General features: G+C 48.0%; 2 protein-coding genes across 2 annotated transcripts; both read left to right on the forward strand.

The window, feature by feature from the left end:
* Nucleotides 1–571: 571 nt before the first annotated feature.
* On the forward strand, nt 572–7,214 carry lrrc8c (leucine rich repeat containing 8 VRAC subunit C). Its single transcript, XM_019893174.1, has 3 exons — nt 572–960; nt 1,904–2,046; nt 3,581–7,214. The coding sequence occupies exons 2-3, from the start codon at nt 1,909–1,911 to the stop codon at nt 5,810–5,812; spliced, it is 2,370 nt and encodes a 789-aa protein (XP_019748733.1). The 5' UTR covers nt 572–960; nt 1,904–1,908; the 3' UTR covers nt 5,813–7,214.
* Nucleotides 7,215–7,723: 509 nt separating this feature from the next.
* Nucleotides 7,724–13,027, forward strand: lrrc8db (leucine rich repeat containing 8 VRAC subunit Db). Its single transcript, XM_019893155.1, has 2 exons — nt 7,724–8,237; nt 10,457–13,027. Exon 2 carries the CDS (start codon nt 10,459–10,461, stop codon nt 12,964–12,966), a length of 2,508 nt encoding a protein of 835 aa, XP_019748714.1. The 5' UTR covers nt 7,724–8,237; nt 10,457–10,458; the 3' UTR covers nt 12,967–13,027.
* Nucleotides 13,028–13,037: the final 10 nt, after the last annotated feature.

The following is a 13,037-nucleotide window of genomic DNA, read 5'->3' on the forward strand; positions in this document are numbered from 1 at the left end:
CCCTGCAATTGGCCGGCAACCAGTTCAGTGTGTACCCCCGCCTACTGCCCAAAGACGGCTGGGATAGGCTCCAGCACCCCCGCGACCCTTTTGAGCGGGGGCGTCAAATTCATTTTAGTCACGGGCAAATTTGGAGTTGCATCTTCCCTCGGAGGGCCGTGATGACAGCGAAACCACAAAATGATTACTTGTACACAACAAATGAATAGCTTACGAGTTTTGAAATCAGTCAAGTCACTTATAATAGTTTGTTCGATAATTGTTCAAGTGAGTGTAAACAGGGTAAGAAAATTATTGCAAAATCTCAACGTTATTTCTTACACATGACAATTTGACATTTCGATACAGACTTTAGCAAGTTGACACATGTGATTTGCTTTCGCGGGCCACATAAAATGATCTGGCGGGCCGGATCTGGCCCCCGGGCCTTGACTTTGAGAGTTGTGCTCTTGAGGATATGCAGAATAAAAAAAAAAAAAAAAAAGAATTCGTGGGTGCATTCAGATGCAAATTCATTTGTGAAAACTCGAGTAAATGAGTCATAGTTTAATATGTTAGATAAATAAGAAACAACGAATGCAAATGAATCATGTCGACACATCAAATGTTAGGCAGATAACTAATGACCATTTAACTCGGATGAAAGAAGACAAGTTGTCACGTTCGAGTTTCCACCTGGCTCTGCTCGGCCGGTCTCGTCTCGTGTTTCTCGCGCGGCAGTCCACGCCCCGATCCACGTCGAGCCCGCCTCCGTTCGCGGCTCGCATCCACGCCCGACCGGCTCACGCCCTGCTCGGCACTGCGCGGCTGAATCGAAGGCGGCCAAAGAAATCATTCCGGCCCCACTGGAGGCAGCAGAGCAAGAACCGCCGCATCACGACGATGACAAGGAGAACCGACCTGGTTGCCGTTTGAAAGAAGAAGAAGAAAACACCCTCGAAAGGAAGAGAAATCACTCAGGTAGCCTTACTTTTTTTTTTATTTATTTTATTCACCGTAGCATCCCCTTTATGGTGCTCATTCAACTCAGTCGTTTCCATGCCACGAGTCTGCATGAATATTTTCATTCTGCACTGCGGTTAGACTGTAGTTTTTTTTTTTTTTAGATACCTCCTCCAAGGACACACACACACACACACACACACAGACACACACACACGTGCGAATGTGTTCTTTGTCGTCAGAAGTCTGGGTGTGTTCCAAACATGACTGTTTTGGGATTCATTTGGGATCGGGGACACATTTCCTCTCAGGAAAGGGATAAGGTGGAGGATGTGTGGCTGGCCGGCTGACTCATCGGGCGGGAATGGCAATTTTCCTATAGACAAAGTGGACCTTTTTGGCCTCTTAACTCTTCTGACTGCAAGCTAAATTTAGTATCATCACAGTTTTGAATGAGTTCAAGTTGGCTTGGTAATATGCAGTCATGTATGCAACCACACTGCATCACGACTGAGAGCTGTTTCTAAAATGAAAATAATGAAAATATCTGGCCTCCCTTGTCTTTGAATGCATGGCTTCTTGCGGCTTTTTTGTGCGTCTTCTCGGGTGAGATACAACCTCCCATATTTCATCTCATGTTAAACTGGCTCAACGGCTGAATTGTTAACATTGACAAGTTCAAATTTGAAGAACCCCTGGAAGTGACCGATTCAAACCAAAATGGCCGAACTTCTTTGTCTTTTCACGATGATTTTCTGAAACTTTTTTGTGGTTCTTCTCAAGACAGACACGCCTACCAAATTTCATGTTGCTAAGTTGATTTTTAAATCATGACATGTCGGTTTGTTGTTGAGCGGAGTTTCGCATCCTTCCCCAGTTGGCTGTACGAATAAATAAAAACTTCCTGTGCCAAACATTCCATCAGTAATAAGACCTCACTGCTGTCCTCTTGTCATTTCAGGCATCATGATTCCCGTGATGGAATTCCGCCAGTTCTCGGAGCAGCAGCCCGCTTTCCGGGTCCTGAAACCGTGGTGGGATGTGTTCACCGACTATCTGTCCGTCATCATGCTCATGATCGGCGTGTTCGGGTGCACACTTCAGGTCAGCCTCCTTTGTTCGTCGTTCTCGAGTTGGCCAACACCCAAGATGCGCTAATTTGCCACCACCTTATTTTATTTATTTTTTTACACCCTGAATGCGGCAGCAAAGGAGGCATTCAGCAGCGGAAAATCCCCCCCCCCCCCCCCCCCCCCCCCCCCCAAACCAGTCCCTTCCAGTAAACATGAAGCTGCAAACTGCAGATGCTTGACCTTTTTTTGCTGTGCGCCTTTTCGTGTTATTCTTAACAGAAACTTGGCGCCGATCAACATAACAGAACGCCGCTTTTTACACACAGAGAAAGATGTAGTGTCAAAGCGACTCGGCCTTTCCGTGTCGTTCCTTTTTCACACAGCAAAAGGGACATTGGTTTTAAATGGGAAAAATCTGGCTTCAAAGGACAGTGTGGAAGAAATTCAGGCAGCGTGAAAGGAGCCTTTGACACTATCACCAAAGCCAGGAAATTCACGAGTCAACTTTTTACCTGCGTTCTGTACCTTTCACAAAGAGAGAGAGTGAGAGAGACATAAACACCCGAGGGAAAAAAAAATCAGGCTTTGATAGGCAGCGCAAAAGGACCTTTTGATAGAACCACTGAAGGCAGGTCAGCTTTGACCGCAGGTTTTCTGGCGGTGTAACTTTTACACAAAACCAGTGGCAAAGGAAAAAAAAATTCTGGCTTTGACAGGGAGTGTGAAAGCGAGCTTTGATACTACTTCCAAAGCCATAAAATTTGTGGATCACCTTTAATCCTTGTATCAAGGTTGGTATCTTTCAAATTGTACAATGATCCAGACAAAAAAAAAATAATAAAAGGGCCGTGTGACAGGTTTTAGATACCATCTTCAAAGCAGAAAAAAATGTGGGTTGACCCAGGAAAAAAAGGTTTGACAGCTGATTTTGATATTAGCGCTGAAGCTAAGAAATTCATGGGTCACCTTCAGTACATTTCTTACAGAACAGCAAAAAAAAAAAAGTGTGAAAGAGGCTTTTGTTACTTTCTCCAAAGCAGGTAAATTTGCCGATCAACCCAGACCAAAAAAAAAAAAAAAAGAAGTTGTGGTAGGATGTGTTGAACAGTCACTGAAGACCTTACCCTAACTCGGAGGTCGGCAACCCATGGCTCCGGAGCCGCATGCGGCTCTTTAGCGCCGGCCTCGTGGCTCCCTGGAGCTTTTTCAAAAATGTTTGAAAAAGGAAAAAGATGGAGGAGGGAAATATATTTTTGGGGTTTTAATATGGTTTTAGTAGGAGGGCAAACATGACACGCTTCTTAACGTTGACCAATGCTGTAAAAATGTGTACAATAAATATTAAAGTTCAACATTTCTGTCAACGATAATTTGCGTCAACGCCTGCGACGCACATTTCTATGAGCAGGATGGGATGCCGGGCGGGTGGCTGTTGTAAAAAAACGGCATTTTATGTACAATTCACAGAGGGTACTGACTGGCAAAGAATGGGAATCTGGAGGGCCGACAGAAGCATTTGTCTGACTGCGACGCCGGTGACACTGGCTGTTTACGTTCTTTCATAGGTAATGCAAGACAAGATCATCTGTCTCCCGCACAGAACATCGACGCCCCCCGACAACACCAGCGAAGTGGCCGTAAAACTTTTACATCCCCATTACAACATCTCATCCGGGCCAAAAGAAATGAGTGGTCTTAAGACGGATCTGGACCTCCAGCAGTACAGCTTCATCAACCAGATGTGCTATGAAAAGGCCCTTCACTGGTACGCCAAGTACTTCCCTTATTTGGTTCTGATCCACACGCTCGTCTTCATGGTGTGCAGCAACTTCTGGTTCAAGTTCCCTGGGTCCAGCTCCAAAATTGAGCACTTTATCTCCATGCTGGGAAAGTGCTTCGACTCCCCTTGGACCACCCGGGCTCTGTCTGAGGTTTCTGGAGAAAACCCGGAGGAGACGGACCACAAAAAGAGCGGCGCCGCGGCATCGCCCGGAGGCGTGGGTTTGGAGAGGACTCAATCCCTTCGTTCCATCCCGGAAAAAATTGTGGCGGACAAGCCATCGGCAAGCGTTCTGGATAAAAAGGAGGGCGAGCAAGCCAAGGCGCTTTTTGAAAAGGTGAAGAAGTTCCGCTTACATGTGGAGGAAGGCGACATCCTCTACATCATGTATGTGCGGCAGACGGTTTTCAAGGTGTTCAAGTTCCTGGTGATTGTCATCTACAACAGTTCCCTGGTGGACCAGGTGCGCAACAGTGTGCCCTGCGAGGTGGAGATCCAAGACATGACCGGCTACAAGGACTTTGAGTGCAACCACACCATGGCGCACCTCTTCTCCAAACTCTCCTACTGCTACCTGTGCCTGGTGGCGGTCTACGGACTGACCAGCCTGTATACATCCTACTGGCTGTTCTACCGCTCCCTGAAGGAGTACTCCTTCGAGTATGTGCGTCAAGAAACGGGTATCAGCGACATCCCGGACGTGAAGAACGACTTCGCCTTCATGCTGCATATGATCGATCAGTACGACCCGCTGTACTCCAAGAGGTTCGCCGTCTTCCTGTCTGAGGTCAGCGAGAACAAGCTGAAGCAGCTCAACCTGAATCACGAGTGGACGGCAGAGAAACTGCGGCAGAGACTTCAGGTCAACGCCAACAACCGCCTGGAGCTGCAGCTCTTCATGCTGCCCGGCCTGCCCGACACGGTCTTCGAGCTCAGCGAGCTGCAGTCGCTCAAGCTGGAGATCATCAACAACGTGAGCATCCCCGCCTCCGTCTCGCAACTGGAGAACCTTCAAGAGCTCTCCTTGTATCAGTGTTCCATCAAGCTGCACACCACCGCCACATCCTTCCTCAAAGAGAACCTCAAGGTGCTCCGCGTCAAGTTCGACGATGGCAGGGAGTTCCCCGGCTGGTTGTACGGCCTCCGAAACCTGGAGGAGCTCCATCTCACCGGGTCCCTGTGCCCAGATGCCTCCAAAAACATCGTCCTCGAGTCACTGCGGGATATGAAGTGTCTGAAGACGCTCTCGCTGAAGAGCAATCTGACCAAGATACCCCAGTCCATCGTGGATGTGTCCAGCCACCTGCAGCGGCTCTATCTGCACAACGACGGCACCAAGCTCGTCATGCTGGGCAACCTGAAGAAGATGACCAACTTGACGGAGCTGGAGATGGTACGTTGCGACCTGGAGCGCATCCCGCACGCCATATTCAGCCTGACCGGCCTGCAAGAGCTGGATCTGAAGGAAAACAACCTGCGTTCCATCGAGGAGATTGTCAGCTTCCAGCACCTGCGCAAGCTCACCTGCCTGAAGCTCTGGTACAACGGCATCATGTACATCCCCGAGCACATCAAGAAGCTGGGCAGTCTGGAGCGACTCTACTTCAGCCACAACAAGATCGAGGTCTTGCCTTCGCACCTGTTCCTGTGCAACAAGCTACGGTACCTGGACCTGTGCCACAACGACATCCGCTTCATCCCGCCGGAGATCGGCGTCCTTCAGAGCCTGCAGTACTTTTCGGTGGGCTGCAACAAAATCGAAAACCTGCCAGATGAGCTCTTTTTCTGCAAGAAGCTCAAGACGCTGAAACTGGGCAAGAACTCGCTGTCTGTCCTCTCGCCAAAGATCTCCTACCTCGCCCAGCTGACCCACCTCGAACTCATGGGGAACCATTTTGAGCTCCTGCCGCAGGAATTGGGCTGCTGTCGGGCACTCAAGCGCAGTGGACTGGTGGTAGAGGACGCCCTCTTCGAGACTCTGCCATCGGACGTCAGGGACCAGATGAAAGCTGAGTAAAAGACGCTTTACTGTCACCACAGTGCCTGCTACTTGCTTCCTCGCTTGCTTCGTAGGATCTCACAAGCCCACATCAGACTTGCACTACTTTTGAACGCGATCCGTTTTCCACTTTCCTGTACACATTTTCAGAATTCAGCCTCTGACGCCATCTTCATTTTCACTTACAGTTGAAACATGACATTTGCCGAAAAGCCAATTTTGCTTGACAACATGCAATTTGGTAAGAATATTTTTCGTGGAGACCCTCCAAAAACGTGGAGGATTTGAAAGTTGATTTTGACGCAGCATAGCAAAGAAATATTATGACAGACCATTCAAAGTCCAGCACAGTGTTTAAAATTAAGCCCCTGATGCCAGTTTTGACCGGCATGATGAAATTTGGCAGACGAGTCTATTATGAGTAGACCCACAAAAACGTCTCAAGAAGCCATGGCTGAAAACACACAGGAAGTCTGCCATTTTGATTTGAAATCAGCCATTTTAGGGTCGGTCGTTGAACTCTTTTTCCGGATTGCTACCAAACCTGAACCACATTACAGAACAGCTGAACAACGCCAAAAAGCATTTTTGTCTTTGTCACTGCATATGGGCGGCGAAGACAAAAGACTCCCCATCAAACACCAAACATAGATTCCACATACAGTAGTTTGAGGCTGGTTTAACTAAATGTCTCCTTTTTGTAGCCAATGACAGTCCGAATAGAAAACTGCCAAAGATAAAATCATACGTAGGACCACATCTTTCCATCTTCTTGTTAAACAGCTTTCTGAGAAGATGCCCCACTGCATATTGTCGTTATTCCCTGGATCTTTGAATCCAGGGCTATTTGACTTTCACCGCAGCTAATTAAAGACACGAAGGACGAATTGACCTGATTCAAGCCTCATTTACATTGATGGCCACTGGTCACAACATTAGGCCTACCTTCACAACGTGTGAATCAAAATAGTCAGTGAGGTATTCATCTCGCCAAGCGTCATTGTCCGTGGCATACAATATAAGATGAAAGGGGCGAAAACATGCATAGACAAGTTAAAAATTGTAAAATTATGTCAGAACATTTTGCGCAGTACATAAGAAAAATCACATGAAATTAAACACATTTAATTTCTAAATGTGTTTGTTTATATCATGAGCACTATTTCAATACAGTTTTTCTTGTTCGGGGTCCCTGCTGGATTCTAGATTCTAGATACTTAAGTGACCAGAAAGCATTTATGGTTAGTGTTTATAGTTCAAAACGATTTATTTTAAACACATATACTGCACTGACAACAAAGGGACATAGCACATATTTTACATCAAGTCATGCCTTAATTAAAGCATTGTATATTACACAAAGATTATTTTACAAGTTTAAATAAAACTTTTGGAACTTTTGTTTTGCCATTATTTCATACCTGATGTTACAATATTTTGCAATTTTTATTTTGTGTTTATGCTCGTTAATGTGTCCTGGAGATTTTGTCTGGTCACAATCAAATTTGAACCGTATTGTCGACTAGATGTGCAATGTGGATACATTTTGTGTTTTCGTCACTGCGTGTCGGCGGAGCATGACAGCATGTTTGATGACTTGCAGTGAAACGGGAAACTTAATGATGCTGTGAAAATTCAGCCCCCGAAGGTAGTTAATTTATCACACACGATTATTATTATGTGAAGAGCTGCCAAAAAAAAATAATCTGAAGAACAAGCCCACGGAGAACTGGCACTGCTACTTTTCTCATGTAACATACTGTGCCGTATGGCATAATGCACTTTTTATCAAATGCTGTGCCATTTTTACACAGACGTAATGGGCCGCGCATCTTCCAAAAAGTTCAATTTTTGACTCATCAGTTCACAGAATGTTTTTCCAAAAGTCTTGAGAATCATCAAAAATGTCTTTAGGCAAATGTGAGACTTTTTGTTGTTGTTGTTGGCGGCTTCATTTTCCGTTTGGCACTCGTTGGATAGCCCCTCAGTCGTCTGCCTTAGCTTGCGTGACACTCCCTCGTGTACTTGTGTGTGGCGGGCTTTCGGCGTCACGCGACACGCGGCTTCCACCTGCCGTCCACAGGCGGAAAGCAGCAGAAGAACATCCGCGCACACACGCGCACCACCGCCGCCTTCACTTCCACACAGCCGACGGTCGACCTCGTCAGCCGCCCACCGCCACCCGTGACCGGCGGCGGAACAAACCGGACCAGACCATCCGCGACAAGGCGCGACGAGGCGGGACAGCCGGTCGGTTTGGGGGGTGGGAGGGGGGAGTATCAGCCGCCCAAAGCCGCTTAGAAGCGGCCCGAGCACCGAACGCCACAGGAAGCACCGCCGCGACAAGGAAGAATGGAGGGCTTCAACGCGGCTGTTGACCGGCCACCAGCTTCGGTTCGAGCGTAGCAGGAAGACACCGCGCGTCGAGCAGACCTCTGCGAAGGTTAGTACTTAAGTAGGACTCTTTTTCTGTCGAATGGAACGCCATCGGGTGGCGGTTCGGGGATGTTTGAAGCAGATGGTTGATTGTTTTTGCGTGTTTTGTTTGTTCGGAATATATTTGAGCGAAATAGCGAATGAGCAGATTGTGCTTGTGGGGTTTTTTTTTTTTTTTTTTTTTGGTTAACCCGACAAATGCGGAAGCAGTCGTGCGGCGTTCAATGACGATTCGGACATGAGGAAACTTCTTCCTCATTGTCTCTTGAACACGCTTCCACCCCAAAAATGTGATCCAACAAGTAATTTATCCTGTTCGAGGTTCCATTTACACCAACCCGATATTTTATTAGCTACACGATCCAACGCAAACCACAGTTTTTGGTAGTTAGTTGTGTAGCTAGCTTGCTAGAAAATAGCTTAGCACTCATTAATATTCATATTAAAATGAATAAAGTACAAACCAAAATAAACAGCAGAACTGAGGAGTAACTAAATCAAGTCCAAATGTAATCTAAAAAGCAAAATGAATCCCTAAAAATTAGGATATTACGTGTTGGTATGACCTGAGTAATGCATATAGTTTAATTATGATAATTGTACAATTAGTAAGTGCATGACAACAACATCGATTTCTTTTTCCAAGACAATCAATATCACCGGAAAGTGCTGCAATAAAATAACAAAATGTTTTTAAAATATTGTCAATGTGTTGAGGATTAAGGAAATTGACATTGTAAAGGCTTCAAAAAGCGGACAAAAATGTTGTCTTGTTACTAATTCGAAACAACGGAATGGCCTGTGATTCGTTTTTAATAAAAAGAATGAAGCAGAGACCTTGAGGCCTTACAGTTTTCTTTAAGTGTGGACCGGATTATAAAAATATGACACCACAAGAAAGTGTTTGATTTCAGAAGCCAAGGAATGAAAACAAAACGTGCAGAGAGTTCCCAGCATCAGCGGGATCTCTTAGAGAGTTCATTGTAAGTTAACACAGTTTCAAATTAATTACATCGGCTGCCAGGTGTTTGATTAATAAAAATGCTGATGCAGATGTTATTCAAAATACGGAATATCAGGCTGGATGAAAATCAGTCTATCCCTAATTTGGAACGGTACAAATATGCCTTTGCCTTTGTCGGGGTGGGGTTTGTTTTGGGTTTGGTCGCACGAGTGGAGGAGTTGAGACAAATATCAGCTTTGTGGATTAATTTTGGTTTCACCACTGAATAAAACAACGAGGAGGTGAAAACTGTCTGGTCTAATCTTGTCCTCCACATACAGTATCGAGGACCTTCGACCCACCAGTCTGCTGCCGTTGTTGGACTTTAACGCTCTGTGGAGCAGCGCACTGTTCTGCCAACAAGCCGACACAGGCTTCATACGTCTGCGTGAGTCAGACAGTATGAAAACAAAATAGTGACGGATGTAAAAATACATTTCTTTTTTTGGACCAATAATATTTTAAATTAGACACAAAATGACTTGTTGATTTAACAAATGAACAATGATATGTAAATTGATTTTAACATTTTTTAATGAATTGTCTCCCCCCCCCCCCCATTGTTCCTCACGAGTGTACTTGTATTTTACACGTTTGAAGTAAAGGAAGAAATCACAACTTTTTAAAAAAAATTTCCCCAAATGTGACCACAAGGAGTGGGTTCACGATTAAGTCATAATTTTGAGCCATTTATCAATTGTTGTGATATTTCATGTGAACTATTGACCTGAATCCAATTCAAGTGTCATTTATAAAGATGAGGAAGGCCTCCATTTTGTAAAATGGAGGCCTTACTTATCTTATAAGACCCCGCTGCCGCCCTGATGATAGCGCCTTCATGGAAAAAGCACGTCTCCGTATGATAGCTTTATTTACAGGCAACAGGCACAGGCTCATTAGCATTAGCATGTGGTGCTGGAGTTGAAGGAATGTGTCAGCGGTCTGGTTTGGACAACCTTTTCGAAACATGTAACAACTTGTACTGCCTGGTTAATGTGCCACGAAAAGGAAGATCCAAGCATGCGCGCAGAACGCAAAGAAGGAAGATATGGCAGGGAGAAGTGAGAAAAACCGTTTCGAGGCAGACACTTTTGTGTCAACTAATATTTTTGGTTGACTTATTAGCCAAATTTGCCCCGTTTTTATTTTTCCAAGGCAAATGTGCACACCACGAATTCATCATCATCATCATCATCATTTTTTTTTTTGTGTGTGTGTGGTAGGAATGTTCACCCTCACCGAAGTCGCCTCCCTGAACGACATCCAGCCGACTTACCGCATCTTGAAACCATGGTGGGACGTCTTCATGGACTACCTGGGCATCGTCATGCTCATGCTCGCTATCTTCGCCGGGACCATGCAGCTGACGCGGGACCAGGTAGTCTGCCTGCCCGACTTGGACTCGTCCCTAGACGAGGTGCCACCGCTACCGACCGAGGCGTCTGGCAGGATGTGGAGTAAGGAGAGCGCCACGGGGGATCAGGCGGCACCCCTGATGGTGGCCCCGGAGCAACCGCCGACGCAGCAGCCGGCCCCCACCGGGATCCGGACCAAGCTGGACTTCCAGCAGTACGTCTTTGTCAACCAGATGTGCTACCACGTCGCCCTTCCGTGGTACTCTAAATACTTTCCCTACCTGGCGTTGATCCACACGCTCATCCTGATGGTGAGCAGCAACTTCTGGTTCAAGTATCCCCGCACCAGCTCCAAGATCGAGCACTTTGTCTCCATCCTGGGCAAGTGTTTCGAGTCTCCCTGGACCACCAAGGCGCTGTCCGAGACGGCGTGCGAGGACTCGGAAGAGAACAAGCAGCGCCTGGCGGGGGCTTCCTCCCATAACAAGCACTTTTCCACCAGCAGCGAGGAGGGCAGCCCCAACCAGTCGGCGCCCATGCTGACCAAATCCGGTGTCACCTTTTCCGCCGAGAAGCTGGTGAGCGAGGCGCCCTCCATGACGATCCTGGACAAGAAGGACGGTGAGCAGGCCAAGGCGCTCTTCGAGAAGGTCCGCAAGTTCCGCGCCCACGTGGAAGACAGCGACCTGATCTACCGCCTGTACGCCCTGCAGACGCTCATCAAGACCGTCAAGTTCATCGTCATCCTGTGCTACACCATGACCTTCGTGGCCTCCATCGACTTCCACCACTTGTGCGAGCCCGAGATCAAACACCTGACCGGATACAGGAAGTTCCACTGCACGCACAACATGGCGTTCATGCTGAAGAAGCTGCTGGTGAGCTACATCGCGCTCATTTGCGTCTACGGCGTCATCTGCATCTACACGCTCTTCTGGCTCTTCCGCCGTCCCCTCAAGGAGTACTCGTTCGAGAAAGTCCGCGAGGAGAGCAGCTTCAGCGACATCCCCGACGTGAAGAACGACTTTGCCTTCCTGCTGCATATGGTAGACCAGTACGACCAGCTCTACTCCAAGCGCTTTGGCGTCTTCCTGTCGGAAGTCAGCGAGAACAAACTGCGGGAGATCAGCCTGAACCACGAGTGGACCTTCGAGAAGCTCCGGCAGCACGTGACCCGCAACGTTCAGGAAAAACTGGAATTGCACCTCTTCATGTTGTCGGGGGTGCCCGACGCTGTGTTTGACCTCACCGACTTGGAGATCCTCAAGCTGGAGCTCATCCCCGAGGCCAGGATCACGGCCAAGATCTCCCAGATGATCAACCTACAGGAGCTCCACTTCTACCACTGTCCCGCCAAAGTGGAGCAGACGGCCTTTATCTTCCTGAGGGATCACCTGCGATGCCTTCACGTCAAGTTCACGGACGTGGCGGAGATCCCCAGCTGGCTGTACTTGTTGAAGAACTTGCAAGAGCTGTACCTGGTGGGCAACCTGAACTCGGAGAACAACAAAATGATCGGACTCGAGTCTCTGAGAGACCTGCGACACCTGAAGGTCCTGCATCTTAAGAGCAACCTCACCAAGGTCCCCACCAACATCACGGATCTGTCGCCCCACCTCGTCAAGTTAGTGGTGCACAACGACGGCACCAAGCTCCTGGTGCTCAACAGCCTGAAGAAGATGATGAACCTGTCCGAGCTGGAGCTGCACAACTGTGAGCTGGAGCGAATCCCACACGCCATCTTCAGCCTCAACAACCTTCAGGAGCTGGACCTCAAATCCAACCACATCCGGACCATCGAGGAGGTCATCAGCTTCCAGCACCTGAAGCGGCTGACGTGCCTCAAGCTCTGGCACAACAAGATCATCTCCATCCCGCTGTCCATCAGCCACGTCAAAAACCTCGAATCGCTCTACCTGTCGCACAACAAGCTCGAGTGTCTGCCTAGCTCTCTGTTCACCCTGCTCAAGCTCCGGCACCTGGACGTGAGCCACAACTCGATCGCCGCCATACCCCCGGAGGTGGGCTTCCTGCAGAACCTCCAGTACTTTGCGATCACGGGCAACAAGTTGGAGGTTGTTCCCAAGCAGCTCTTCAAGTGCACCAAACTGCGGACGCTGTGCCTCGGCCACAACTGCGTCGCCGCCCTGCCGGATCGGGTCGGCCAACTGGCGCAGCTGAGCCACCTGGAGCTCAAGAGCAACTGCCTGGACCGTCTCCCGGCGCAGCTGGGTCAGTGCCCCCTGCTGCGCCGGGGCTGCCTGGTCGTGGAAGACCACCTCTTTGACTCGTTGCCCATGGAGGTCAAGGAGAGTATCAACCAGGACTCTGCCGGCGCTTTCGCAAATGGGTGCAGGTGTTTGACGGACGGGCGGTAGCACATCATGGCGCTTTTTTTTTTTTTTTTTTTTTATGCAGCATCTTACAGGCCAAGTAGGGCTCTTTTTGG

Source organism: Hippocampus comes, unplaced genomic scaffold (assembly GCF_001891065.2).
Source record: "Hippocampus comes isolate QL1 unplaced genomic scaffold, H_comes_QL1_v1.1 scaffold229, whole genome shotgun sequence".
NCBI classification, from domain to species: domain Eukaryota; kingdom Metazoa; phylum Chordata; class Actinopteri; order Syngnathiformes; family Syngnathidae; genus Hippocampus; species Hippocampus comes.